General features: G+C 39.0%; 1 protein-coding gene across 4 annotated transcripts in view; it reads right to left on the bottom strand.

Moving 5' to 3' along the window:
• The window catches only part of arid1b (AT rich interactive domain 1B (SWI1-like)), a 165,349-nt gene that overhangs the window by 36,402 nt on the left and 101,003 nt on the right, over positions 1 to 27,944 (bottom strand). For all 4 annotated transcript variants that reach the window (XM_051654659.1, XM_051654661.1, XM_051654660.1 and 1 more), the window contains 3 exons: positions 16,573 to 16,816; positions 8,780 to 8,869; positions 4,454 to 4,624 (listed from right to left, as the gene is read on the bottom strand). In XM_051654659.1, the coding sequence (XP_051510619.1) occupies positions 4,454 to 4,624; positions 8,780 to 8,869; positions 16,573 to 16,816 (505 nt within the window). The remainder of the gene's footprint in view (positions 1 to 4,453; positions 4,625 to 8,779; positions 8,870 to 16,572; positions 16,817 to 27,944) is intronic.

The raw sequence follows: 27,944 nt of genomic DNA on the forward strand, positions 1-27,944 counted from the left end.
TAGTAATTAGGAGTTATTTTAGTGGAGTAGGCTACCTGTATTATTCAGCTTTAGATGTAGGCTAAGTCCTTCTCATCTGTGTCACACTGTCACTGCTTGCATGCTGATAGCAGACATGCTCAAGAAGTCTTGTCCGTGTAAATGCGCTTTAAAGCCGTAGGTTTTAGCGCTGCGGTTGACTGACAGGTAGAACTTTCAACCTAGAAATCCATGGTTTCACCAGACTCACTTGTGGAGTTGAAAAATATCTCTCACATATCCACTATCATGTATTTACAATTATAAAAGATGCTATACCCCCTAAATGTCGCCCAAGAACTGAAACGAATGCAAGTATGATGAATAAAAACAGACTATGAAGGAAATGTTACAACTTTTTCCGTCAGAGTGATAAAAATTGTTTTCTAGCGCAACCCATATGACAAATGATTTGTTTAAAGAGCAGAGAACAGCATGGCATTTCTGTAGAATCCTTCAGTGATGTGGTCATGAATAATATGGGACTATATTATACTATAACACTATGTGAGCCGTGACCACACGAGCACCAACGATTTCCACGCGATCTCTCCTGACTGATTTTTTTTTTTAAATAAATTAAAAAAAAAAAAAAAAAAAAAATCGGTCAGGAAATCGCACGACATCCAAAAATCGCACCGTGTACGCCCACCTTTATCTGTTTGTGCGAGCAGCTGGGAGCGCATATATTTCAAAATAAAAGTCCCTGATGTGTTCTTGTTTATGGTTAAAAGTCCAGCGTTATTGATCAAATGTAAAAAAAAATAAATAAATATGGATTTATTGTGAAAATTGGTTTCACAATAAAATGCACCTGGGAATTCATTCAATTTGGACTATTGTAGTTTCTATGTCTGTGCCCATCACAGTAAGGAAAGACTAGGAAAATATTATTTTAAATACACATAAATACACATTTTAAAAACTACCAGCCGATTAATCCAATATCGGTAGACCTCTAACTGTTACCTTGCATTAGGGTTGTCTTGGGCAGAGAAACTAAGTTCGAATTTATACCTTCCATCCATTTGTTTTTCTATGTAAACGCACGCTAGACGAATGTATTTGTTTCACTTTGTTTTTGTATATTCAGCGTCTCGTGCAGAAGCACTGTTTTTTAAATGCTGTCTAATTAAAAAGAACTTTAAAAGCATACTGAGACACCTACTTTCTGTTAAAATGTCTAGCCTTTTTTAGCGCAAGAATGCGATCAATCTGAAGTCATCATCAGTGCTAGGCACAAATCCAAAATTCGAATACACACAGTTTTAGCATTCGAATGTGCATTTTTTTTCTTAAATTCTATGAATATTCGAAATCCGAATTTTAATTTGACAGCCCTAGCTTGCATAGTTCTTGTCTTGCTTTTGAGGATGAGGGCAATAGGGCTGGGAATCGGTACAGTGTAATAGTATATAACGTATACTGTATATACAGTATAATAAACAGATTACAATAATTATGTTTATCTATTATAATAACTGTCACATTTTGATTAATAACTCCATGAAAAATAAACATGATATATCACAACTTAAAGCAGACAATTCTGAATCAAACAAGCCCACACTCAACGTAATACCATTTGTGGATCCTGAATAATTCCTCAAATAGTGTCTTGACAGCTATGGTGGCTATAATCACAAATGGCGATGGTTTCTATGGGATCGATTCACTGAAACATGATCCTTCATGTCATAGATGTGTTAGATCATCCTCATTGGATGTCTAGAGTGTGTTAGATTCCATACTTGGAAAGAGGCGTGGGTCCCATGTAGGTGAGAACACCCAGAGCGCACATACATAGACTGCACACAAGAGCGCTCAATGCACAAATTTTATAAGTGATGGAATAAGAGTTGTAAGCTCTTACTTTTGGGTATGCCATTTAAGTACGAAATTCTTAAAAATGCTTTCAGGGTGTAAGGGGTTAAGGGTCAGAGAGAGGGTGGAAAAGGGTGTTTTTGTTGCAAGAAACCTTTACTAACATTAGCAGCAGACTTCAGGATAAAATGAACTAAAATTGTACATTGCATACTGTTCTAAATTAAAAATGGATGGAGGCATGTTCTAATGGCTAAATAAATATTTATATCAAACTGTGTAAGCTCTTTTGTGCTCGACTGGCAGTATAGCTCAGTCAGTGTCAGGCCTGCAACTGCGGCAGCAGTCAGTCAGCTGTCAGTCATTGGAGTGATACAGGACAACAGAGACAATCAATCAGGCAAAGTGGAGGACATGACATTATAAATGCACGCTTGGCACTCATTCATTTATTACACCAGAATGCAATAACATTCATGATAAATTACTGCTGAGACCTGTTAATGGGTGCTCTATCAAACTCACACAGCTGGAATAACAACAGACATTTAAAGGGATAGTTCACCCAAAAATGAAAATGCAGTCATCATTTACTCACTCTCATTCCAAACCATCTTTCTTCAGTGGAACACAAAAGGAGCTGTTAAGCAGAATGTCCAAGCTGCTTGTTAGTAAGTAATGACTTAAATTTCAGTCTTTTCCCCACACAAAGCTATCATTAGGCTATACATGACTTGGAAAATAGCACATTTGTCATGGACAATTTTAATGTTTGTTTGTTTTTGTTGTTTTTTTGGGAGCTTGACAGCCCCTGGTCACTTTATGCTTTTGCTTAATGAAATATGAAAAAAAGCAGTGTTAACATTCTTCAAAACGTCTCCTTTTGTGTTTCCTGGAAGAAAGTAAGTCATACAGGTTTGGAACAACATTAGAGAAGGATAAATGATCATGGGGCGAATCTAGACATGGTAACGGCCTTTAACCCTCTGGGGTCTGAGGGTGTTTTGGGCCCTGGAGAAGTTTTGACATGCCTTGACATTTGTGCTTTTTTCAGTTGCTTAAAAAAATATTAATGGCTAAAGTCTGATAACACTGTATTTAGCACAAACTGGGCTACAATAATTTGTGAACAACATGTACATACATGTTTGTATTTTTGAGAAAATAACATTTATGCATGGTTTTTGAAAAAACAAAAATTTTAAGTCACTGAAATAAGGCCATATAACACATACATATTTGTTCACAAGACCTTTGAGAACTGGATCTTGTAGCCTCGAGTTTTTGCTACAAAAATGATGTGAAAACCATCCTGATCACTCATTCATACAAAACAATATAGTCATTTAACTTTTGTAAGACACTTTTAGTGTTAGAAAGGCCATATGTGAGGAGGTGTGGATGATCATGAATATTGATGTGAATCACACCTGAGGAGAAAGACCCCTCCCCTGAGAGAGAATGAATGTGAGGAGACTTAAAGATTGAATGTATTGTTTGTAGTTTAAGTTAAAAGAAGTAATCTGACTATACATTTTCTTTACATAAAGACTTTACTTAAAAACTTTAGACCTACACTACCATTTTTTTAATGTTTTTAAAAGAAGTCTCTCCTGCTCACCGAGGCTGCATTTATTTGATCCAAAATACAGCAAAAACAGTGATATTATGAAATATTTTTACAATTTAAAATAACTTTTCTATTTGAATATATTGTCAAATGCAATTTATTCTTGTGATCAAAGCTGAATTTTCAGCATCATTACTGCAGTCTTCAGTGTCACATGAGCCTTCAGAAATCATTCTAATATGCTGATTTTCTAATATGGGCATATTTACAGTTCATTTTACACATTTACACCCGAACAGATATTTGCAAGCACAAGCTTTGTTGAAGATAATGAGGCAGCATAAACACTGGTTAAAATATAATCTAAACATTCATATTATTTTTATATCATAAAAAGCTTTTTAAGGCACTTTTGGGGGCGTTTACCATTTGCATTGATCGCCTCAGCACATTACCGTATGAATAGCGCGCTCTGCTGGTGGGTGGGATCTCATTAGGGATAATTAGCTGAGCCAGGAGAAACTGTACATCGCTTTGTTTCATACAGATTACACTGCAGGAGAATATTTGTTTTAAATTTGAATTGTTTTATTTAAAAGTAGACATTTTAAGCTTTCTTTAGACATATGTTTCATGTTTGTGTGATAAATATTCGCGGAGTTTCAGTTCATTATGGTGACGTGTTTCAGAAAGATGCTCGCGGAGACAGAGACGGCTGAAAGTGCACCCTGTTTATTTTCTTTATTTTACAAAAGCACAAGGTTTTGAGTGCACAAAAATAAAAGTAGACCCTTTATAGTCTCTAATGATGTCTTAAACTTATCTGTGTGCCCAAAAATGACAGAGTATTTTAAGTTGTTTCCGCTGTTATGAGGAAAAAATCCAGCAGGACGCACCAGCGCGTCCATCGACCCCAGAGGGTTAATGTTCTTTAAAAAATACCTGGAAAATCTCAAGAAACTAATCCTTACATAAACAACAAACTTCAGATTTTTGCAAACCTTGTATTGTTAGCAGAAGAGCTGGTGATGTGAGTGTTACCTGAAGGGCCATACTGGCCACTCTGCGGCCCATAAGAGGGGCCTAGCTGATAGGAGCCCACACTGTGGTGCATAGGGCCGGTAGGACAGGAGTGTGGGGACATAGAGGGTCCGGGCTGCTGGGGTCCGAACTGGGGACCAGGTGCATTGCGCTGCATGTTAGGAGTATATCCTAAAAAGTAAAACAACAGAAGGGAGAGATGAGCTCTTGAAGACAAACAACTACTCTAACTAACCACAAAAGGAAATTTAAATCATCACATTAAACTGTTCTAAAACATTAAAGGGATATTTTGGCCTAAAATGGTAAATTCTATCATCATTTACTTACACTGATGTTGTTCCAAATGCATGATGTTCTTCCTTCTGTGTAATACATGAGATGTTAGGCAGAATGTTACTGACTGACAGTCTCAGTCACTATTCACTTTCATTGCATTTTTGTTTCTTCCATAGAATGAAAGTTATTTGTGACAGAGGCTAACAATCTGCCTATTATCTCCTTTTGTGTTCCACTGAAGAAAGAAATCCACAGAGGTTTAAAATAACATTCGAAACAGAGTGAGTAAATGATTTCAGAATTTTCATTATTGGGAGAACTTTCCCTTTAAGAAAGACATATCATAAAAAAAAAAAAATAAATAAATAAAAAAAAACTTTTTCCTTTGTAAATATTGTTGACTTCTCTGTGGATGATGTGGTTTTTCACTGTCACAGTAAACAGTAAGTGCTGAGGGCAAAAAAACTCAGTAATGCTGATCAGCTGTTATTCAAACCTAAAGCCTTAAGGATGTGTTTTAATTGGGGGGTTAACTAATTCCTAACATTCTAGGAATGCATTCTAGTAGTGCACTGCACACAAATAACTAATATTGGCATTATATTCATGCTGTTTAGCCAGAGGGGAACTGGCCCCCACAGTGAGCCTGTTTTCTCCCAAGGTTATTTTTCTCCACTAACCAACATCTTATGGAGTTTTGTGTTCCTTGCCACAGTCGCCTTCAGCTTGCTCACTGGGGTTCTAAATACAATTGCTATTTATTTCAGAATTTTTATACACAATTTACAATCATATTTAATCAAACTACACAATGATGACTCTTAAGACTTTATAGATATTACAGTTTCATTTTCTGTTAATGCATGATTTTCTGCTTTGAAATGATGTGTGTTGTGAAAAGCGCTATTCAATAAAAATGACTTGACTTGAACGTTCTTTTTAGGTTTTATTTGTGTTTTCAATAAACTAGCATTCCTAGAATACTGCATTTTTGTTTAACAGCCTAATAAGAAATTACAGTATATGGTTGTTGTGGTTATTTTTACTGTCTTTTATCTATTTTTCTAAATCATCAACTGCTTCTTTGAAACTATGTATTATAAACAACAAGACCTCATTCACGTCAGCGCCATCTTTGATTTTTAATGGGAATGAAAACGAGGCTGTGAGGGATAGACTTGCCATCTCTTCAATGGCACGGATGGTATAAAGCTCCTAGAGCACATCTGATTTTCCATAACTCATATTTTCTGGAGTTCTTTGTATACTGAATGTTCTTGGACAGATATTTTATCAATGTTTTGTCCACAGAATGGTCCAAAAACACTTTAAACTGCAGTACAGCCCATTGATGGTGCTAGCGTGAATAAGGTCTATATTTCACTGACAAACATTTGTTTATCATTTCTTTACTGAATAATTACACATAAGTGTGAAATTAAATACATATTTGACTTTAGAATGATTTGACATCTAATTGACCAGATTTTTAAGTGTAACCAAATAGTTTTTGTTTATTTACTAAAAATGGAGAGAATCAGAGATGTCCCTGCTAAACTGTACACTTTAGTGAAATTATTCTAATGCAGCCTAGTTAAAGTTAATTGACAACACATTTCTTGGTTATTTGGAAAAATTTATTTCTGAGGATTAATCCTGCAAAATCGCTTTATAATATATGCATATGTCATTTTATTATGTCAACTATGTAACTATGACAATTAATGTGTTTTGAATAATATTTCACATTTCATACATTATAACCAAACTTACAAATGGTCAAATTAAACATTTCTCATTTTGTTTTTTTCAGTTAGCTTGCACACTATGGGATCAAAATCCCGCCAAATGTATTGCGATCACGGATCCAAAAAGAATAAGCGTGAATCAAAATAATAAGTGTGAATCAAAAAATAAAAAGTGCAGATAAAAAAAAATAATATGCGCGAAAATAAATAAAAACTGCAGATCAAATAATAAGCACAGATCAAAAAATAACAAGCATGAATCAAAAAAAAAAAAAAAAAAAAGTCATCAGAATTGCAAACAAAATCATGTTTTCCTTGGTTATATTACTGTTTTTTGTGCTCTCTGACAATTTTGCTCATATTTTCATTTTTTTTGTATGCTTACGCTGTATTTTTCTTTGCTTTTGTTTTTCAAGTTCTGCGCTTGATTTTTCAAAACTTGTGAGCAGAGTTTCATGTAAATCAGGGGGCGTTTTGCGTCCCCATTGGTCCACTAGTTCTTGATCGACAGCTCCTCCTCTAGCCAATCAATCGAAGAAGGGAGGTGACGTCACTCCAATGCAACTCCGACAGCTGCTGCTCAATATTATATTATTTGTGGTTGATAGGTACGCTGCTTGTGTCTGTTTTGAGTATTTTCTGCCAGCTCTAGGAAACAATGTGTTGTCCGAGTAGGCCATTATCATAGTCCATTAACACATGTATCGAGTCAGCTGAATTTAGTTAGCAGAGTCTTTAGTTTAAGCATTATTTAAGACTTCCTTGTTTGTAGGTTATTGGCTGCATATGTATATAAAAAAAAAAAAAAACACAAGGCTGGGATGGTGTGGATGTTTGATGAATGTTTTTACTAGCTGTACCAATGTAGTCGCAAGTTCAGAACCCAACTTGATCTGCTTTTCCATGTTGCTGAATGTGCCGTTATGTACTGATACTACGTTGGCATTGTTGGCACAGCTACATGTAGTTTCTTTTTCCACGATACTGCAGTGAAATCAGAAACAAGTGACCTAGCGTCCCCACGTCAGTAAATAATGCAATAAAGTTGGCTTGACGTTGGACACTCTTTATTCACAAATAGTAGCACATTTAGGGACCGTCTCTAAAGATACAGGCAACACTGGAGCATACATTTCCAAAACATTTACAAACATTTCCATAACAGAGTATACAACTTCAGTAACATTTGAAGCAAATGACTTACAGGCTTACAACCAACTCCAAAGTCTGCATGTAGGTGTCACCTTTTAGATTTTTGATATGCAGCCAATAACTTACAAACAAGGAAGTCTTAAATAATGCCTAAACTAAAGACTCTGCTAACTAGACTTGATACATGTGTTAATGGACTATGATAATGGCCTACTCGGACAACACATTGTTTCCTAGAACTGGCAGAAAATACTCAAAACAGACACAAGCAGCGTACCTATCAACCACAAATAATATAATATTGAGCAGCAGCTGTCGGAGTTGCATTGGAGTGACGTCACGTCCCCTCTTCGAATGATTGGCTAGAGGAGGAGCTGTCAATCAAGAACTAGTGGACCAATAGGGATGCAAAATGCCCCCTGATTTACATGAAACTCTGCTCACAAGTTTTGGAAAATCAAGCGCAGAACTTGAAAAACAAAAGCAAAAAAAAAATATGAGCAAAATTGTCAGAGAGCACAAAAAAAACAGTAATATAACCAAGGAAAACATGAGTTTGTTTGCAATTCTGATGACTTTGCTTAAATTTTTTTTTTTTTTTTTTTTTTTGCAGCATATTTTAAATGTGTTTATATATTTTTGATTCATGCTAGTTATTTTTTTATCTGTGCTTATTATTTTGATCTACGCTTTTTATTTATTTTTGTGCTTATTTTTTTATCTGCACTTATTATTTTGTGATTCACACTTATTTTGATTCATGCTTATTATTTTTGGATCTGTGACTGCAATATTTTTATCCCATAGCACACTAACCAGTTAGCCTACTAGCTTAGCATACTGCTAACTACTTAGCCTGCTAGCTTAGCATATTAGCTATGCAAGTTACTACATTACCATTATTTATTTGTACTATTTATTATTCACAGCTACTACTGCTACAAAACGATAACCAAATATGCCATTTGATTATCTAAAACAAGATATCAATACGTTTTGACCAAGCACTGCAAACAGCTACCTTTTGGGGACCAATGGGGACATGACTCTGTAGGGGGACTGAATCTTGCGTTCCAACAGGCACCAAAATGGTTACCTAGGTCTGCATTCCTGCTGACTGCTAATAGAGTCTGTGACTGTGACTCACCTCTCTCCTGAGACATGGGCGACTGACTGTGGGTAGAATGGGAGCCCACGTCTGGAACATTCCCTGGGGTCTGTGGGGCCATCTGTGTACCTTTGTGTGGGAAAAACACACATATGTGCGTAAACCCACAGTGTTTCACACAAACACACGCATGAAACCACAAACACAGTTAAAGGTGTAATACAAGAGCTACTTTTCAGGATAAACAGCAGACAAATTAACTTAGAGTGCAGAATATCTAACCTCATGTCCCATGGGAGGTGTTTAAAGCTAGATTTTATTAAACAAGCCTCCCAGGAGCAACTGTGTATGTATGTGAAAGCTGAGATATTTCCTCTCCAGTAATGGCCCAGAGATCACATGTCAGGGCCAGTCCTGTGTGCAGCTAATGGTTGTCAGTTCTCCCAGTAGGGATGAGGCAGTTTAGTGTGCAACAGGGTAAATGCTCTACCGTGGACCTTGTTAGTGACATCCAGAACGGAAAGGAAAAACAGCAGCTTCAGCTGCACGAAGCTCGCAGCTGCCTCGCTATCAAACAAGCCTGACTAAAAATGCAGCACACAGCGGGACAGTAATTGTGTCAAAGTGACTCCAAACTGCTAACAGACTTTCAAAACTATTTTAATGACTGGGTGACTTGTTTTAAAGTTAGCTTGAATCCTGCTGCTGAGCCACTGCTGTCTGCAGCAGTCTTCTCAGATGAGTGGTCAGTTATACAGTGTTTTCAAAACAACAGTACATTTTCCAAAATATTTCAGCGCTAAATGATGCAAAAGACCAATCAGAATTAAAGGAATATTCCGGGTTCAATACAAGATAAGCTCAATCGAAAGCATTGTGGCATAATGTTAATTACCACAACAACAACAACAAAAAAATCTCCTCCCTCCTTTTCTTTAAAAAAAGCAAAAATCATGGTTACAGTGAGACACGTAAAATGGATGTGAATGGGAACCATTTTTGGAGTGCTTGAAGGCAGAAACGAGAAGCTTGTAATTTTATAAGATATCACTTAAATTATTCCTCAGTTAAGACTTGCGTAATATTTGAGCTGAAAGTTTTTTAAAGGGGTCATGACATGAATGCCTTTTTTTTATTTTATTTTCATCCTTGACATTCACTTTTAATGATAGTAAGGTTTTTTGCACAAACAACAGTCATAATGTAGTATTACGTGAACTTTTTCTACCATGTTTTCTGTGTACGACACCTTTAAGACACGCCAACTATTATGATTGGCTAACAAGGTAAAAAAATTAAAAGCCCTTTAGTCATTACAAGAGTGGAACTGTTTTTTCCAAGAATAAAATAATGAAATCTTGCAAGCAACTTACGAAATCCCCAAAAAGATTGTTTGATATAAACAAATTAACGTATGTCCCAATTTAAGTAAAGCAAAAAAATCATACGACAACAGTTGTTTAAATGTTGCTTTACATAAGAAAACTGAACTTTTTGCAAACCGGCCATCATCAACAGATCGCAGTCCGGAGGAGCGCACCATTCTTCACTGAGGTCCACGCAGAGCTCACAAAGACCTGGCGCGCCCTACTTTTCGCGCACTCAGGTCGGAGATGCTGCCGTCCTCACTTAAGTGGACCATGCCAAGGAAAAAGGCAACTCAAAGCTTCCCCCATTTGGAGCAGGCTGTCACAGCTCACCTCTGCCATAATATCGCCATGGGATGAAAATCCCACCCCGCCCACCCCAAGCCGTGTCGACTGATTTCCATACTGGCTGGAAGAGTTTATACAGCAGTGGGCCAAGCTGGTTCAGCACTCTACTGCATGTCAGTGCTCCAGGTTTTTCAAACTAATCTCCTCAAACAAATGGATGAGCAAGGCCCCAATCCAGAGCTGTTCAAAGAGCTCTGCACCGCTACAGATTTGGTGCTGTGAGCCACAAAATCTAACGTTCAGGCCAAAGCGATGAGCAGCCTGGTGGTTCTGGACTGGCATATTTGGCTAACTCTCACAGAAATGCGTGACATAGAGAAAGCCACCCTCCTCGACACCCTGGTGTTGCCCGATGGTCTCTTTGGCAACGCCATGGAAGGCTTTTTAGGGTGTTTCATCGCGGCACAAATGCAGACCCAAGCGATGAAACATTTTCTGCCAAAGAGAAGTAGCACTTTCCCTTTCCCGGCATGCTCCCGATCGAATTCCGGTCAGCGCCCGGCAAAGAATCCATCTCTCACTGCCCCAGCACAGCCGAAATCTACTGTTGAGCCGTCTGTGAAGCCACGCAAACGTGGCCCAAGCGTAAGCACCCGCCGTCTCAGCGTGAAAAACACGCCGATGGAAAAACCCTGGCCGGGCAGCAGAAACATTCCTGACATGCCCAGCCCCATGAAGAGGAGCCCAGAGCTCACCGTTATTCACGGCCCAGAGCTGAAGAAGGCTCGACTCGAGGCGCACAGTGTTTCTCTCCCTTCCCAATTACTGATCATCAGGAACGGGACATTGTTCAAAATGTTGCTTCTATGTGTATTACTCAGAGGTTGTTCTCACAAATGATAAAAAGCACCCATTGTACAAACACAGGACACTCACACAATCTCAGAAAAAGGGCCATTTCCAGTTCACTTATCATACATTCCACACACTATGCTCAACCGCTTTCCTATGGTGAGCGGCACTCTATTTCCTATGGCGAGCGAATCAATAAGCCTGCTCAAAGCAATCCCTCACGGGCATGTCAGACTAGATGTTAAAAACAATCGAGCATGGTTATACTATTCAGTTTGTACGCCGGCCACCTCGCTTCACCTGTGTTTTGTAATCTGTGGTCCGACCACAGGATGCGCCGGTGTTGCACGCAGAGATCCACAGCCTCCTTGCAAAAAATGCGATAGAGACTGTCCCAGACTGCGACACACACAATGAGGTTTACAGCCGTAATTTTCTCATTCCGGAGAAAGATTGCAGGCTTCGGCCCATTCTAGATCTGAGACACTTGAATCGCACACTTGCGAAGTGCCCACTCAAAATGATAACTCAGGAACAGATCTTTTTGACTGGTTTGCGTGAATAGATTTGATGGACGCATACTTTCATGTTCCAATTGCTCCATGTCACAGGTGGTTTTTGAGATTCACGTTCAAGGGGACTGCGTATCAATTCAAAGTCCTTCTTTTTGGTCTGTCTCTAGCTCCCTGCACGTTCACGATGTGTATCAATGCAGCGCTCACCCCATCGAAAATGAACGGTGTGCGTGTTTTGAATTACCTTGACGATTGGCAATTACTAGCTCAATCAGAGGCACTATTGAAAGACAACAGAGACTTGCTGCTTTACCATCTGAAAAATCTGGGTCTGAATGTCAACTGGGTGAAAAGCACACTTTTCCCCAGCCAGAAAATAAATTTTTTAGGGGTTCGTCTTGACTCCGTGAGCACGCGTGTGCACCTCACGAACGACCGCATACAGACCATTCTTCGGTGTGTCTCAGTTAAAACTGGGGGAAACACTGCCATTGAAGTCATTTCAGAGAATGCTGGGTTTCATGGTGGCAGCATCCGCCGTCATACCGTAAGATCTGTTATACATGAGACCTCTCCTGTACTGGCTCAAGCAGTATGTTCCACATCGCACCTGGAGCCTCTGGCGCATGCACATCGCGGTGACTCACTGCTGTCTGGCTGCTCTAGTATCATGGACATTGCCGGCCTTCTACCAATACGGTGTTATGCTGGGTCAAATTTTCAGAAGAAAAGTGGTGACCACAGATGCATCCAACACAGGTTGGGGCGCGGTGTGCGATGGACGCCCGACTTTCGGCACATGGACAGGTGCAAATCGGGCATGACACATCAACTGCCTACAACTGTCTTTCTAGCATTGAGAGCTTTTCATTCCAACATTGTGAATCATCACATTCTGATTCTTTCAGACAACACAACACTAGTGGCATACATAAATCACCAGGGCAGACTCCGACCGCCACAATTAATGGGCATGTCACAACACCTCCTCCAATGGAGTGGAACCTCTCGCTATGTGCAACATGTTCCAGGCCGTCTGAATTTTGGAATGGATCTGTTGTCAAGCCAGGGAGTATTACCAGGGGAATAGAGACTTCATCCTCAAACAGTGATGAGGATTTGGGAAATATTCTGCAAAATGGAAGTCGACCTATTCGTCTCCGTGTAGAACGGCCACTGTCCCCTCTGGTACTCCATGTCTCAAGCCCCGCTGGGCCTGGACGCATTGGCTCACAAATGGCCAGCTAAACGCAAGTATGCATTTCCCCTGGTGTGCCTCCTTCATTCTGTTATCAGCAATGTCTGAGAGGACAGGGAAACAGTTCTATTAATTGTGCCAAAATGCCCCAATCAGTTCTGGTTTCCGGAGATGATAGAAATACTAGATGGCCTTCCGTGGGAAATAACGCTGAGGAGAGACCTTCTCTCTCAAGCACAAGGCACGATTTGGCATCCCCAGCCAGAGCTGTGGAACCTACACATGTGGCCTCTGAACGGAGCACATCGGATAAGCCAGAATTGGCTCAGTCGTTGATGAATACCATTTTACAGGCTAGAGCACCATCCACGAGATGCCTCTATGCACTTAAATGGCATGTGTTTGCAAACCGATGCTCTTCACATGGTAAAAACCAGGTGAATAGCCCCATAGCTGAGATTTTGACATTCCTTCAAGAGCGGCCAGACGCTGGTCTTACCCCATCAACGCTCAAGGTTTATTTAGCGACTATTTCAGCATACCACGCCCTGGAGGCTGGCTCTTGATAGTGGTCCAGATCTGTCAAAAGCCACCATTAAACCTAGAAAAGGCTACGTGCCATAGGTTTTATCAACGCCCTTCAGGGCTCAGGTGGTTCGGTTACAAGTCTTCTTTCCCCCACCATTTAATTCAGATGAAGAGCAATCTATGCATATGTTATGCCCGGTGGGGTCAGTTTAGGCTGTCGGATCAGCTCTTTATTTGTTATGAAGGACGCACAAACTAATGTCCGTCTCCAAACAAAGGCTCTCTCGCTGGATCGTTGATGCGATCGCCCATGAATCACAGCACGTGAATTTCCCTATTGGTGTCAAAGCACATTCAACCACAGGCATGGCTTCTTCATGGGTGTGGACAAATGGTGTGTCCTTACAGGACATATGTTTGGCAGTAGGATGGTCCTAACAAAACACGTTTGCGAGGTTTTATAACCTGGACATGGCACCCATCTCTTCACAAGTCATCTCTGTATAAAGCGCTTCTTACTTTCAAGCGGGTGAGCCCAAGCCCTTATTACGAATGGGCTACCGACAATAATCAACACAGCCACCTAATTATATGCAGTTGAACTGCTTCTTTTAAAGTCATAAACACTCCCATAATAAATAAAACCTACTTTCCCAACCTTGTTGTGAGAGGGTTAATAATCCATACTGTGTAAATCTATATGGTTCATACAGATCCCAGACTACATTAGTTTCCATCTGGCATTCGCCATGTGGGACAATTCATATACACTTTAATATGACTTATAAGTCATCGGCCTGTGGCCTGTGACTCTTATTAATATCTCTACGTAATGTTATCACTCTGGGAGTGTAATGTCACGTAGTGCGCCGCGATGGGATACCGTTCCCCATAGTGCTTACGGCAATGTCGTGTAAACTGAATCAATAGGGAACGTCTCCGATTACACATGTAACCTCGGTTCCCTGAGATGAAGGGAACGAGACTGTAACAGTTAAAGGATGAGCAAGGAGGTGGCGGGAATCGTCTGAACAGTAAACAAAGTTTAATGGTAAAACTCAACTTAAAACAACATGCACCTCACGGCCTGGCCACGCCCCTCCTCCTCATCACACTCCTCCCCCGCCCGATTCAGGCCAGGGCACCACCGGACTGACCTACTCCCCCCACCTCCCCCTCCTGATTCAGGCCAGGGCAGAACACCACACTGATCTACAGTGCTTGCGGCAATGTCTCGTTTCCTTCATCACAGGGAACTGAGGTTACATGTGTAACCGGAGACATTTTTCATTGCGCTATGCGTTCTTCTGCCATATTTAGATCAATATTTTGTGGGGAATTATGTATTTCTTTGGTAAGTAACCATTTAATAAGCATGATCCGCTCCCCATTGGAGTCATGATCATTGTTTATTTTGCAATAAAAACAGCTGACTATACAATTCCTAACGTATCAAACAAACACAGATGAAAGCAGATGTATAGAATTATACTTATTACTCACTGGCATTACTGTCGTGTCCAATATTGTTGCCACTGCTACATGTTTCAATACAAGTTTCTTTGCAAAGCCTGAATCCTTAGTTCTCAGAAGAATTCATTTCATCCATAATTACAAATAATCCAAACAATCAAATCTAAACTTCGTTTGAAGTAGCCATTCGTTCCTAAGGTTGGGATCCTTAACAAGGCTGTGCAGAGATACAGTTTTCCACATCCAGGAACACAGCAACATCTGAGTAGATAACTTTATACTTTTCACTGGTTAAAAACAAACTACAGTTACAATAGACCACTATTTTAGTGCTGCAGTATCCTAGCTACTTTCTCTCTCTGTCAACTCACCGGAAGCGACAATTACATATGTTGTGGAGGTGTGGACTATGCAAATGACACAACACTGTGACGTCACAATTAATAACAATAAAATAATAAAATACAATAAAACAATACATTTTCTTTTTGTACTTGAGAGGAAGCTTTGAGTTCTAGAACTTACAATATGTTTTTATAGTACAATGACCTCTTGTAGTCAAATTCCTCATGTCATGACCCCTTTAAATTGTAGTTTTAGAGTTTACAATGTTATGTCGTCATGGCAACAGTTGTAAAATTGGATATAACTTTACACATAAAAGGTTAGTAAGCGATTCTGTCACACAAAAATCATGTTAACGTGCATATTGTTCATGTCTTGTGGTTCTACTTTTGAAACCGTGAGTATACGAACATTTATGGATTGACCTCATTCACTTCCATTGTAAATGTCTCACTGTTTTTTTTTAAGAAAAGGAAGAACCAGTCAAAATAAATTTTTATGGTGATCAACATTATGCCACAAATGCTGTCCTTCGAGTTTAACTTGTATTGAACCCGGAATATTCTTTTAAGTATACCAGAAAGCTGTGTAATAAATAACTGTATAGGCTACTATTGTACTGATGTACATTTGAGTCAACTAGTGAAAGTGCTTATATTTTGCATTTTTCTAACTGAATAAAAAACTTTTAATGACAAATTATCAGCGTAATAATTTGAGTAAAAGTTTAATTGAAAAATTTCTGAATTTCTTAGTATTTGGTATCTGCCCTTTTGCTTATTCCTACAGCATGCTCTTAAGCTGGCATGACTAAAACCTGATGATCATGTTATTGATGAGCATGATGTGAGAATGCTCTAAAGATCCTGTGTGCTACAATGGAAGTCTGACTGCCTGTACCAAGTAGTTAACATGGTGTTCCCAAAGAATTTTGCAGTGAAGAATATTCAATAAGAAAATGTTTCTGTAGATTTTTTTTTTTAAAACATAAATCTCAAAATTAAAATTAACGAGTATAAAATAACAAATTTTACTTCTCTACATTATTCAAATCACATGAAAACATTTATATGTCACACAGAATCTTTTGTAAATTTTATACTATGGAATGACCAAAAATGTAATAAAAAATGTTCTAGTCACAAACAAAATTATTTTTAAACAGATATTCTGCCTCTAGAATATTCTACATCTACTTGCAATATTAATGAAACAAACAAAAACATTCTCTTTCACACAGGATGTTTTATCAGGTCAGGTGTTTACCTGGCCCACTGGCAGGTGATATGGGCCCAGAGCGTGATTGACTGGAGCCAACTGGTGAGCCGACCGGTGAGGGTGAGGGTCCGCTGCGCATGCTGGGAACACGGGGTGAGGCGTGGGGCGAGAAGGGAGACTGGGCGGGGTTACTCTGCTCGCCCTGACTACTGGTGGAACCTGAAGCACTGACGGCCGAACTGAGACCCGCCTCGGTTCCCGTGGGGAGGTCATCTATAGAGCCAGAGAGATCCTGAAACAGATGCACAAGAAGAAGCTGATATTTAAGTTCATTAGTTCATATTTATCAAAAAGATCCAAGCAATACAGCAGTATGTATTTTAGAAATAGGTAATAAAAAAAGTAAAGGTGCTGTGCCAATGTTCTTGAACGTCCACCAGATTACACATGATTTTTGTTATAATTAGTGGAATTTTATAAAATAATAAATGAATGAATGAAATATTTTGTCACATTTATTAATTTATGCCTCTAAAAAGTTTTGTACTAAAAGAATTGTACTAAATTTATCTCTATAAATTAGTTTTGTCAAAATCTGAAATGATCTCATCATTTGGCAAAGGCTGAGAACAGTAAATGCACAAAGAACTGCATTTCTTGTTTCCAAATAATTCTTCCTCAAAAGTACTAATATAATAGTTAATGGTACTATTAAGTAACAAGAATCATTAAAAGGAACTGGAACCGGAATCGTTAAATTACTTATGATTCCTATCCCTATGTATCACATGAAAGGAGGCATTATTTGGACAGACTTATTTATGTAGGATTTCTATCTTAGAGTGCAGAACAGCAGTTCTGAAGCAGCTAACCTGTAGAGACTCCAAACTGCTTAAAGAACTTTAGGTCAATCTGAAGATATTGTAGAAATGTCAAGTGCATGCTGCTAAAATTAGAACCCACACCAAACTGAAACCTGTGAAAAAACCACTTCTCACTAGAGGCCCCAGTTCAAGGTCTTTACCCCACAGGTGGTCTGGCTTGTAGCCAAGGCCATAGACCAACAGGCACTGAGGTTATGTCTGCAAATTACCCTAATTAACTGTGCAACTATCATTAGTTCCCAAACGTTGATGTGATAACAGCTCCTGGCCTGGATTGCCACATAGGAACTTTGCTTGAGTGGTTGTTGAACCACTCAGTGTTGTTCCCCGTGGTCAAAAATGCAACACTGATGATTTTGGATAGTATGGCATCAATAGTACAAACAATCTTTTGGAACTAAAAAGCACCAAGCCAAAATAAAACGAAATGTTGTACTTGTTGACAACAGTCTCAGTGGTGCTGAAAGGCTGTGGAACAAAACTTTCCATCAGCCCTTAAATTTCACTACACATGAGCCAATGGTTCTAGCTCGAGCGGTGCGGCTCATGGAGCTCAATGAATGACTGCGATGGAAACTTGGTCTTCAGAAGGGACTAACTTCACAGAGCTTTTTAATAAATGGTTTTGTAATAAATTAAAGAAGGTTAAAATATGTTGTCAAGCTCAATTCAAGTTTCAAGTTTATTGTCATTCTAGCCAAATAAAGGTATACAGTGGAACAAAATTACAATATACCAGGTCTGCAGTCCACAGTTACAGACAGAGCCAGGCAAATTTCACTTAAGTAAGAATAAACTTAACTCTGTGATATACTGTAAACAATACAATTACGTGGTGGGTGGGGTGAACCTGATAAAACTGAATTCTGCACTGAAACACTGACACAGAGAGCCAATATATTCAATCTCTGTTGAAATCTATTTCTCCTTTTAACTTACGTTACGTTTTTGTTTTAAAATGGCATCATGTTCAATTCATTTCAGCAAGCTTACCTTCCAAACCTCCTACAACTTCAACCTTGCACAAATTAGCTGAGGCTTGATTTATGTCCATAATTATTCATATTCGTTAAGTCTCTGGCTTCTTTAATTGATGAATGCAATTATTCAGGCTCATTGGTCATTCAAAATCCCTCTTTTGTAATCCCTCTTTCCATCTCTCCCCCTCCACATCTAGGCAAAGAGGAAGACAAAAAAAAATGAATGTAGCGGGTCTCTCTTCTGATTGGTGAGATTGAGTAATGTAGCCCACCCATTGCTCATCCCTCATCATTCCACATGACAGCCTCCGTTCAAGTAAATTAAAACCAGGAAGAATTATGCAAGGATAATTGGGCAGCCAGGCATGGCCATATGAAGCTCTGCAGTTTTTGAAGGAGCTTGGAAAGAATTCAAAACTTGGACATAGGTGCTTTGTTGAAGAAGGAAAAAACGTCACTAAGCTCCGCACCTTTGATTACTGTTACTTAGCACACATAAAAGCTTTGCAGAACATTATATAGAAGTTAAATAGAAATTTACATTAACAGCATGTGTTAATGTGGAACAAGTGTGGAATTGTAAAGCATTATCTGCCATTATTCTTTAAAGAAATATTTTAATTATGAAGTAATATAGGGCTCTCAATGAATTACATTTTTCCATCATTGGATCAGCGTTGAAGAAGTCTCTGAAGGAAATGACAGAGGAAGCTAATAAATGGAACATTTGTGATACGTGGTGAGGTAGTATGTGGGAGAGGGAAAGGGGTGGGGAGGAATTATTTCAGCTGCCCACTCTGTCCTTATCCGGAGGTTTCTGGAGAACGATTGAGTAAAGGGAGCAAAACCATGCCAAGCTAGGCGTTGGATAGCCGGCTGATGCAGTCTCACTGCTTGTCTCTCACATCACTCTCCTACTTAAACTGTTGAGGGACTGGTTTAAGGATAGGCATTTTGAGGGTGGTAGGTGTAGTCTTTTAGCTTTTAGGGGGGCAATGGAAAGGATCCGGTGTCCAGCTATGGGGGATGACACAGAGACATTACTGATCGCTACTCCATCACCAGGAGATGTTCCGGGATTAATGGGGTGAAACATCTGTGATGGGTGGCTCCTGGCTGATGACCCCACAGCTGGACATCTGAAGGGCACTAGTGGAGGTGCGGCAGGCAATAATGTCCAGCAGGTTTAGACAGCTACCTGTGCATCTGATTAATCAAATTAATTACATGATATGACGATTAATGAATTGAAGTAATGGCAATTAATCGCATATATAAATATTTGCTGAGAAAGGCCCTCAAATAACAATAATTTTATATATAATGATCAAATTGTTTTGAATAGTTATATTTAATAGTTATATTATTGTGGCAGATGAGTAAAGCATTGATAAGACAATACAAAAAGGGGATTTAGAAGGCAATATACTGTTCATTTTCATATTAATGGACATAAGCCTCAAAATCATTAAACTCATCAAACTGCCTGAAATAGATTTTTTATAAGAACTTTCAATGTACAATGTACATATGCGTCAGATGGATGCTTTTGGAGTGTCTCACTTTGGTTGCGTCGCGTCATAAATACAGCATTTTTTAGGTCGCTGTGTCAAGTTAAACGTAGTTTGAAACTTGATCCCTGTCTCGAGATCCCTGCATTCAGAACTGCGCTCCGTCCAGCTATGCTTGAACGCAAGAAAGCAAATGTGCTGTTGCTAGTGTTAAGCAAGCCTAAATGTGTTTTTTTGTCTGTCCAGCTACGCGTTGCCTATCCAGCTGGAGTTTCATTTACTGCCCCCAGCGGAAAACAGGTGGTAGGAATATTGGTAGGAATATTCTTTATTACACTCCGGGGACATGATTAATTGTATTTTTATACATGCTATTTTTCTATAAATAATTTATATAATTAAACACTGAAATAACGTGTTTAATCAACAGCCCTAACATACATGTATATCTACATATATTATTTATATACACACACACACACACACACACACACACACACACACACACACACACACACACGTATATAATTACTGTATGTAAATATACATGTATGTTAGGGCTGTTGATTAAACAAGTTCAAATTGCACATTCAAATGCTAAAACTGTGTATTCGAATTTTGGATTTGAGCCAAGCACTAACGATGACTTCAGATCGATCGCATTCTTGCGATAAAAAAGGCTAGACACAGCACAACAAACACAGTTTAACAGAAAGCAGGTGTCTCAAGATGCTTTTAAAATTTATTTTAATTAGGCACAACATTTAAAAAAACAGCGCTCCTGCACGAGACGCTGATTAAACAAAAACAAAGAGAAACAAAGACGTTCGTCTAGCACGTGTTTACATAGAAGAACAAATGGATGGTTGCAAAAGTGTTGTGAACAGCCCCTTACAGTTGGTGGAGGTACTTGGCTGTTGCATCCTGCTTTCTTATATAAGCATTTCTCAGATTAAGCAATGAGTTTTTTAAATGCTTTGTCAGGAAATGAGTTCAACTTGGAAATGAGTGTCTGTCTCGAGATCCTCGCATTCTGTTGTGTTCCGTCTGTTTGAACAGCCCCTTGCCTGGGCTCATAGTCCGAGCCGTTTCACCACCGAGTTCAGACAAATACCATTGCTATCTGTGAATATTGCTACCCTACATACACTGTAATGAATAAAAAACAGCCAGGAATGTTATTTGCAGTAATATGTAATGGTGCTGTATGGTTTAAGTATTTAATGCACCCTCTTGTGGACTAAGGAAACAATGTCAATTTAAAAAAAAACAGCTGACTTTAAAATTCTAACATTATTTGAATTTTTAAAATATTTAAGGTAAAAATTTGAATTTAGATTATCTGCCCAGCTGACAGCTCTACACTGGATTCTTATGGATTAGTTTTATGCCGACTTTTGTGATTTTTTTTTTTTTTTTTTTAGCTTTAAAATGTTGGCACACATTTATTATGGACCAAAAGAGCTGAGAAATTCTTCTAAAAATCTTTATTTGAGTTCAGCAGATGAAAGAAAGTCATACACATCTGGGGTGGCATAAGGGTGAGTAAATGATGAGAGAATTTTCATTTTTGGGTGAAATATCCCTTTAAGGGCTCGTCAGACCTGGATGATTTTGTCAATAAGAAAAAGAGAGGTTTGGAAAGCTTTCTAATAATTATTACAGTGAAAATGTGAACAATGTCCCACAGGGACATTATATATAATGCTGAAATATAAACCAAAGCAAGATCATGCTTTATTAATGCTTACTATTTCATAGCTTTTAGTTGTTAGTGCAGTGTAGTTACAGTTTTCAATGTCAAAAGAATTTAGATCATTAGTTCTGTACAGCACTCTCCCTAAACACAGAGTACGCAGCCTGCATAGGGCACCAACCACCATATGAAAAGAGCCTTGCGCCCACACATCTCTCACACACACAATGTTTAATGAAATAAAAATTTAGTTAAAGATAATTAATGCATTATTTCCACAATACAGTAATAAAAAATATATATATTTACCTACATATATTTTTACAAAATATATGTACTTTTTTCTTTCTTTTTTTTTTTTGTGAACAGGGTGTGCAAAACTACTTCACCCAGTAACATTTTGGAATTACGTTGATACAGAATATATTAATATTATAACCCAACAATTATTTATTGTTCTCCAGTTTGTCATAATAATATGATACAGTATTCTTTTTTATAACTTTGATGACTTGTTATATACAATAGTAATATATTTCTGTCTTATTTACTTTCACCTGGAGGCTGCAATGTATTGTTCATTATGTTACAAAAGGCTGTATTTTATGCAAGCATTGTAGGCAACATTCGTAACAGTAACAGTAAACATACAAGGCACAGCGGCCCCTCAGCACATTAGAGCAGAAGGAAAAAAACATTGCTGTTTATCAAGTGCTGAAACTTTGCTTGGTGCAGAACAATCTGGAATAATGCTAAACAATGTAACAGTCATCTCTTTGCAACCTGAACTGGTTCAGAACATAAAAGCTTTGTGACACCTGTGCTAAAAACAATCTAGACACAGCGCAACGAATGAAACAGAACGCAGGTGTCTCGACATGCATTTTTGAAACCTGAAGTTATTTTTAATTTGTGTCTAAAAATGTGCCGGTCCTGCATGAGACACTGAAGAAATAGCGAGACGTGGTGCAGCAGGCATGGACATTCGTCCAGCACGTGTTTACATAGGAAAACAATGGAAATCAGAGCAGACGCATGCAAAAAAACTTTCGGTGTGAACGGACCCTTACTCATCCGTGAAAACGCACGGGCGAAACAAGTTCGGAAGGCCTGTATATTTTTTAATAAATTACAAACCCGGACCCAAAGTCCTACTGACCCGAACCCAAAAAAGTCCCATTCAATAATCTCTCAATAAATTGTGCATTAATGAAAATTAAACCCAGTAATGTAACAACAGGAACACCACCCATTGTAACAAAGTAAAAGTATATTTTTTTAAATTATAAATTTACTTGAGAGTAAAAAGTACCCACTTTTAAACCTACACTAAAAGTAATTTTTTTCCCCAAGAAGTTACTCAAATAAATGTAACGGAGTAAATGTTGCACATTACTACCCACCCTCTGTTTATCAAACATCTTGTATGCGCTGTTCCATCAGTTTTCCTGTGAGTAGAAATCACATGACCCTGTCACAAATACTACGATGGATTTCAAACCCTTATCATCAGGTGAGCGCAAGAGTAGAGAAAGGCATCGGGAAAAATAAAATAATTAAATGAAAACATCACCCAGGTCTCCCGAACTGCTGCCTCATAATTTTTTGCTGTGCTTTCCCTGTTGTGTGCAAATCAGTGCAATAACAGGTGCGAGCTCATCTTTCATGTTGTTTGTTGGCATGTTATCATAAATAAACTCTCCCGTTGCTATGTGCGTGGGTTTGTGAAAGTATTTGGGGATCGTAGATTTATTTGGGCACAAATGGTCATGTGTTTGATACACCTGGTCAGCAAACAGTCTTGTTTGTGCTCCTGACTTTAGTGTATGCGCTTAACGCGCATCTATATCTGTTTTGGCATGCGCCACTGCGCTGCTGCAGTTTAAACTGAACTCAGAATCGATTCTAATTCTTTTGAGAATCAATACAGAATCGTTTGAGAAAGAATTGTGATGCAACGCTGAAAGATTTTTCCCCCACCCATAGCCATTATGGCACAGAAATCACCAGTGATGTTTCCAGGTTGACACTATGAAATCATAGATAAAGAACCCCAAACATGATAATGGAGCAATTTGGGGCTTTGTAACCCAGCCAGTCATTAGAAGAGACAATAGATAGTTGCACATCAGTGTGGGGGAGGGACACAGACACAGTGTTGATGGAGGAATTCTCTCTGTTGTGATGCCTGACAATCTGAGAAGAGCATGACATATGTTTGACAAGAGTGCTCCCCAGATACAGAGCGCGTGCTGGAGTCAGGAGAGGTGGTGGATTAGGCAACCATAAGAGACAAAGAGGAAAAAAATATATCCTTCTGACAGGAGAAGGCAACAATAATATGTCTTCATACTAAAAAACAGTGACACAGATAGGATCTGTACTTGTGGAATAAAAAGGTCTATATTTCACACAACTGGTGAGAAGGAGGATGAACTCTGTAGTTTCTCTATGCACATAAAAGACAAGTTTGATTAAACTTGAATGAAAATTGAAGTGTGAATGCCAAAGACTTCAACCACAATGGGTGTGAACATAGTGCTAAACAGAAACATTTACACTATTGGCATCAAGTAGAGTCCTTTTTCAGGATTATTCTGGCCACTTAGACAAGAATAGACTGCTTAAATTGATATAGTATGTAGTAATCTAGCTTCTCTAGGAATTTGGCAGTGCGATTCTGTAGATATTGTAAGGCTTCTGTCTGATGAATTGCTTATGTTCCAAGTTTGTAAGTCATTTTGGATAAAAGCATCTGCTTAATGACTGAATGTAAATGGTGTTCTATAAAATAAAGATATGGCACATTAAAAAGACAAACAAACCCAGACTGATTTGATTTTCTCAATGCTTCATTTTCATGCTTCCAGAGCTTTCATTTTCAACAAATCAATTAAATACAAAGATGAGATCATGACAAAGGCACTGGTTAAACAATGTGATTTCTGAATGACTCTATTCATAACAATTTTAGAGTATCTTCTCATATTCTATAAATATGTTCCATACTCACAGATACTGAAGCAGTATGAAGTATGAAGGAGATCCGTAGGAGAGTAGAGACTAGGGCTGCAACGGTACACAGAATTAATGGTTCGGTACGTACCTCAGTTTTGGGGTCACGGTTCGGTACGGTTTCGGTACAGCAGCGAAAACTAAGAATCTTTCATTAAATTATTTATTTTGAAAACACAGTGGCTGATGGGCAACAATTCTTATTGTGACGGCTCATTTATACATGACTGTACTATTTCTTCAATGAAATTACAATACAAAACTTAAGAGCCTCTTATATGCACATTGTATATAAATATACTGTAAATAATAATAAAAGGAAACAAGTGCAATTATAATAATTGTAAAAAAAACAGAAAAACATTAGTAGTGTAGATTTCTGTGTTTTTCGCCATTCAGCTCACTACTTGTACTTATCACTCAATTAAAAAAAAAAAAAAAACTTTTTTCGGGAAAATCAGAATAGCCACATTATCAGAGGTAAGAGCGGATCTGTTAGCACTGACAATGTCCCCTTACAGCGCATGCATGTTTAAATAAAGTGGGAACTTCAGAATTGCTGAAATGCATTCTTGTAGGAACTTTATAACGGGGCTCAAGCACATTAAGTGGATGCTTAAATCCTGTGCTCTTGACGACCCAGTATGGTCGCATATCTGCAGCAATAAATACACCTATGGCATTCGTTATCCCTTTTACCCTGTCTGAGTTTGCAGTGAGAGGCGAGACTAACTTGCACAAGCTGTTTATGCTTTGCTCCCGTAAGCTCAAGACTCAAGAGACACATGTGGATAATGTTGCCACAAATGAGTCATCATCTTAGATGTGCTTCCTGAGCAGGGCCGCAGGGGGGACAACTGGACCTTTTGTCCTGGGCCCAGGCTTGGGCAGGTGGGGGGGGCACAGAAAGGCTGTGCCATATTGTATATAGCATCTAAGTGCGTTCAGCAGGTGACATAGGTATAAACAAGGAGACAGCGCACGAAAGTGAAAGCTGCCGGGGCAGCACGCACATTGATGAAAGAACTGTTTGCATCAACTTCACATGCATTTATCTGATCCGCAATTTCTAGTGTACCGTGTGGCGCACTGTTCTGTTAAGTTTTGATTCCGTGCGGTCCCATGTTGCTCCGCAATCTTTTTTAATTTTAGTTCTATGTGGTTTGTGTTGTTCGTTATATGTTATTTTAATATTGGTTTCACTAAGATATGTAATCATTCGTGTCACTGCATGTACTGTACTGAAGCCCTTGTATCCATTCGGTTCGGCACGGATACATGTACCATTGCAGCCCTAGTAAAGACAGATAATCAGATCATTATAGCTTTATTGTTTGTCTGTGTATTTATACAGAAAAGTGAATAAAGATGTCTCCTTTTTAAGACAGTGTAAAAATCATCTCATCTTGTCAGTGGTAGCATCAAAGGGCTGTCCGATGTAGAATTGCTACCATCATTACATATACACATATCAGCATGCACAACTCCTATTCACAGCCCATTAAACACTAAAGTGTGACAGCGGCTTTCTGTTTTGTCTAATGTCATTTCTTCAGTTGACAGCGTAGATAGCAGACGTCTATGGAGGATCAGACTAGCTCAGCAGGTGGCCTGTCAAAGCCATCCCAAGCATCATATCTCACCCAGAACATCTGAGAGCCCCCACACTCACACACAGGGCTTCAACTGATACAACTGAGCTCAGTGGATAAGGATATGAGCTTTCGACATGCTGTGATTTTGTTCTTAGATCAACATCTTTTGGTATTCCTGAAGCAATATTTCTATCACCCATCAGACTTTAGGGTCAGGAATAGGATTAGGGCTTGTGCTGGGTTATGGTTATGATTATATATCAGTAATGCTGTTCCAGGACAAACAAAAGGAAGGAAGCAAGCAAAGTAAGCAAAGGAGGAACGAGGAAGGCAAGGAAGACATCCTATCTGCAAAATCACAGCCCCCTTTTAATACACAACTTGCAGGTTCTAATCCAGGATCCAATAACTATAAGAATCTCTATGATTCAGCCAGGTCTCCTAAGCAACCGCATTGGCCCGGTTGCTAGGGAGGGTAGAGACACATGGGGTAACCTCCTCGTGGTCGCGATTAAGTGGTTCTTGCTCTCAATGGGGTGCGTGGTAAGTTGTGCGTGGATCGAGGAGAGTAGCATGAGCCTCCACATGCTGTGAGTCTCCGCTGTGTCATGCACAGTGAGCCACGTGATAAGATGTGCGGATTGACTGTCTAAGAAGCGAAGGCAACTGAGACTTGTCCTCTGCCACCTGGATTGAGGTGAGTAACCGTGCCACCATGAGGACCTAGTAAGTAGTGGGAATTGGGCATTCCAAAATTGGGGAGAAAGGGGATAAAATAAAAAAAATATATAAATAATAAAAAAAAAATGAATCTGTATGATTCACCCATTTGTGGATGGTGTGGAGAAGTTGTTACAGCTCATGGCTGGTAACCAGAAGGTTGTTGGTTTGACCTCTGCAATGAGTGAGCTGGTGCCATGACCATCCTGCCCTTGAGCACTTAAACCCCGCTGGCTCAAGGGGGAAAAGTCTGTAAATGATTCATGGTGACATTCAATGGTGATATTGTGAAAGTTGCAGAAACAAATTCGTCTGGCCCTTGTCGTATGGTGACAAACAATTCAAAGATTCATTTACTACACTTGGCTATCAGCACCAGGCTGCTTAGTGGGTGCTGCCCTTGGACTAGTGAACTGTAATGGCATATTCACACCAATACCAAAACGAACAAGCAAAGCAAATTGCAGAAAAAGGTATATTCACACTAAGAGCGAAGTGAAAAAACACTCCGTGCCATTGTGTTGTAATGCAAGGACAGATTTCACTGGAAAATTGTCTATACTGGTTTGTCTATAATTGTCTAAAAACGTTTGTCTATACAGCTGAATTGTTATGACGTTGGGTTACTTAGTTTCAGTTTACTTGCATTTGATTTTTGGATTACAAAACCAGAGTCTCTAAATAAGCCCATCCTCCACAGTCAGAGGTGGCATCACATCAGCTGTGGGTGTTGTCTGCTGTCTGGAAAAACTGATGAACTACATCCTGGAGTGCACATCTTCCATTCTTCGCCCAAATCAAAGGTTTTCCATTTGTCTTCAAGGCACATAATGACTATATTCTGCTTTCCAAAAAGTTAACAGCTCTAAAACTGAATAAAAACCATCAGTTAGCATCACTGAGATCAGGCACATATTTAGGTGGTGGGGCCTAGCTTGTAGTCAGGGTTCCAATTCTCCCAGAAGGTGCTCAACAGGGTTCAGGTCTGGGCTTTGTGCAGGCTAATCAAGTTCTTCCAC

The sequence above is a fragment of the Myxocyprinus asiaticus genome, chromosome 25 (genome assembly GCF_019703515.2).
Source record: "Myxocyprinus asiaticus isolate MX2 ecotype Aquarium Trade chromosome 25, UBuf_Myxa_2, whole genome shotgun sequence".
Taxonomy (NCBI): Eukaryota; Metazoa; Chordata; class Actinopteri; order Cypriniformes; family Catostomidae; genus Myxocyprinus; species Myxocyprinus asiaticus.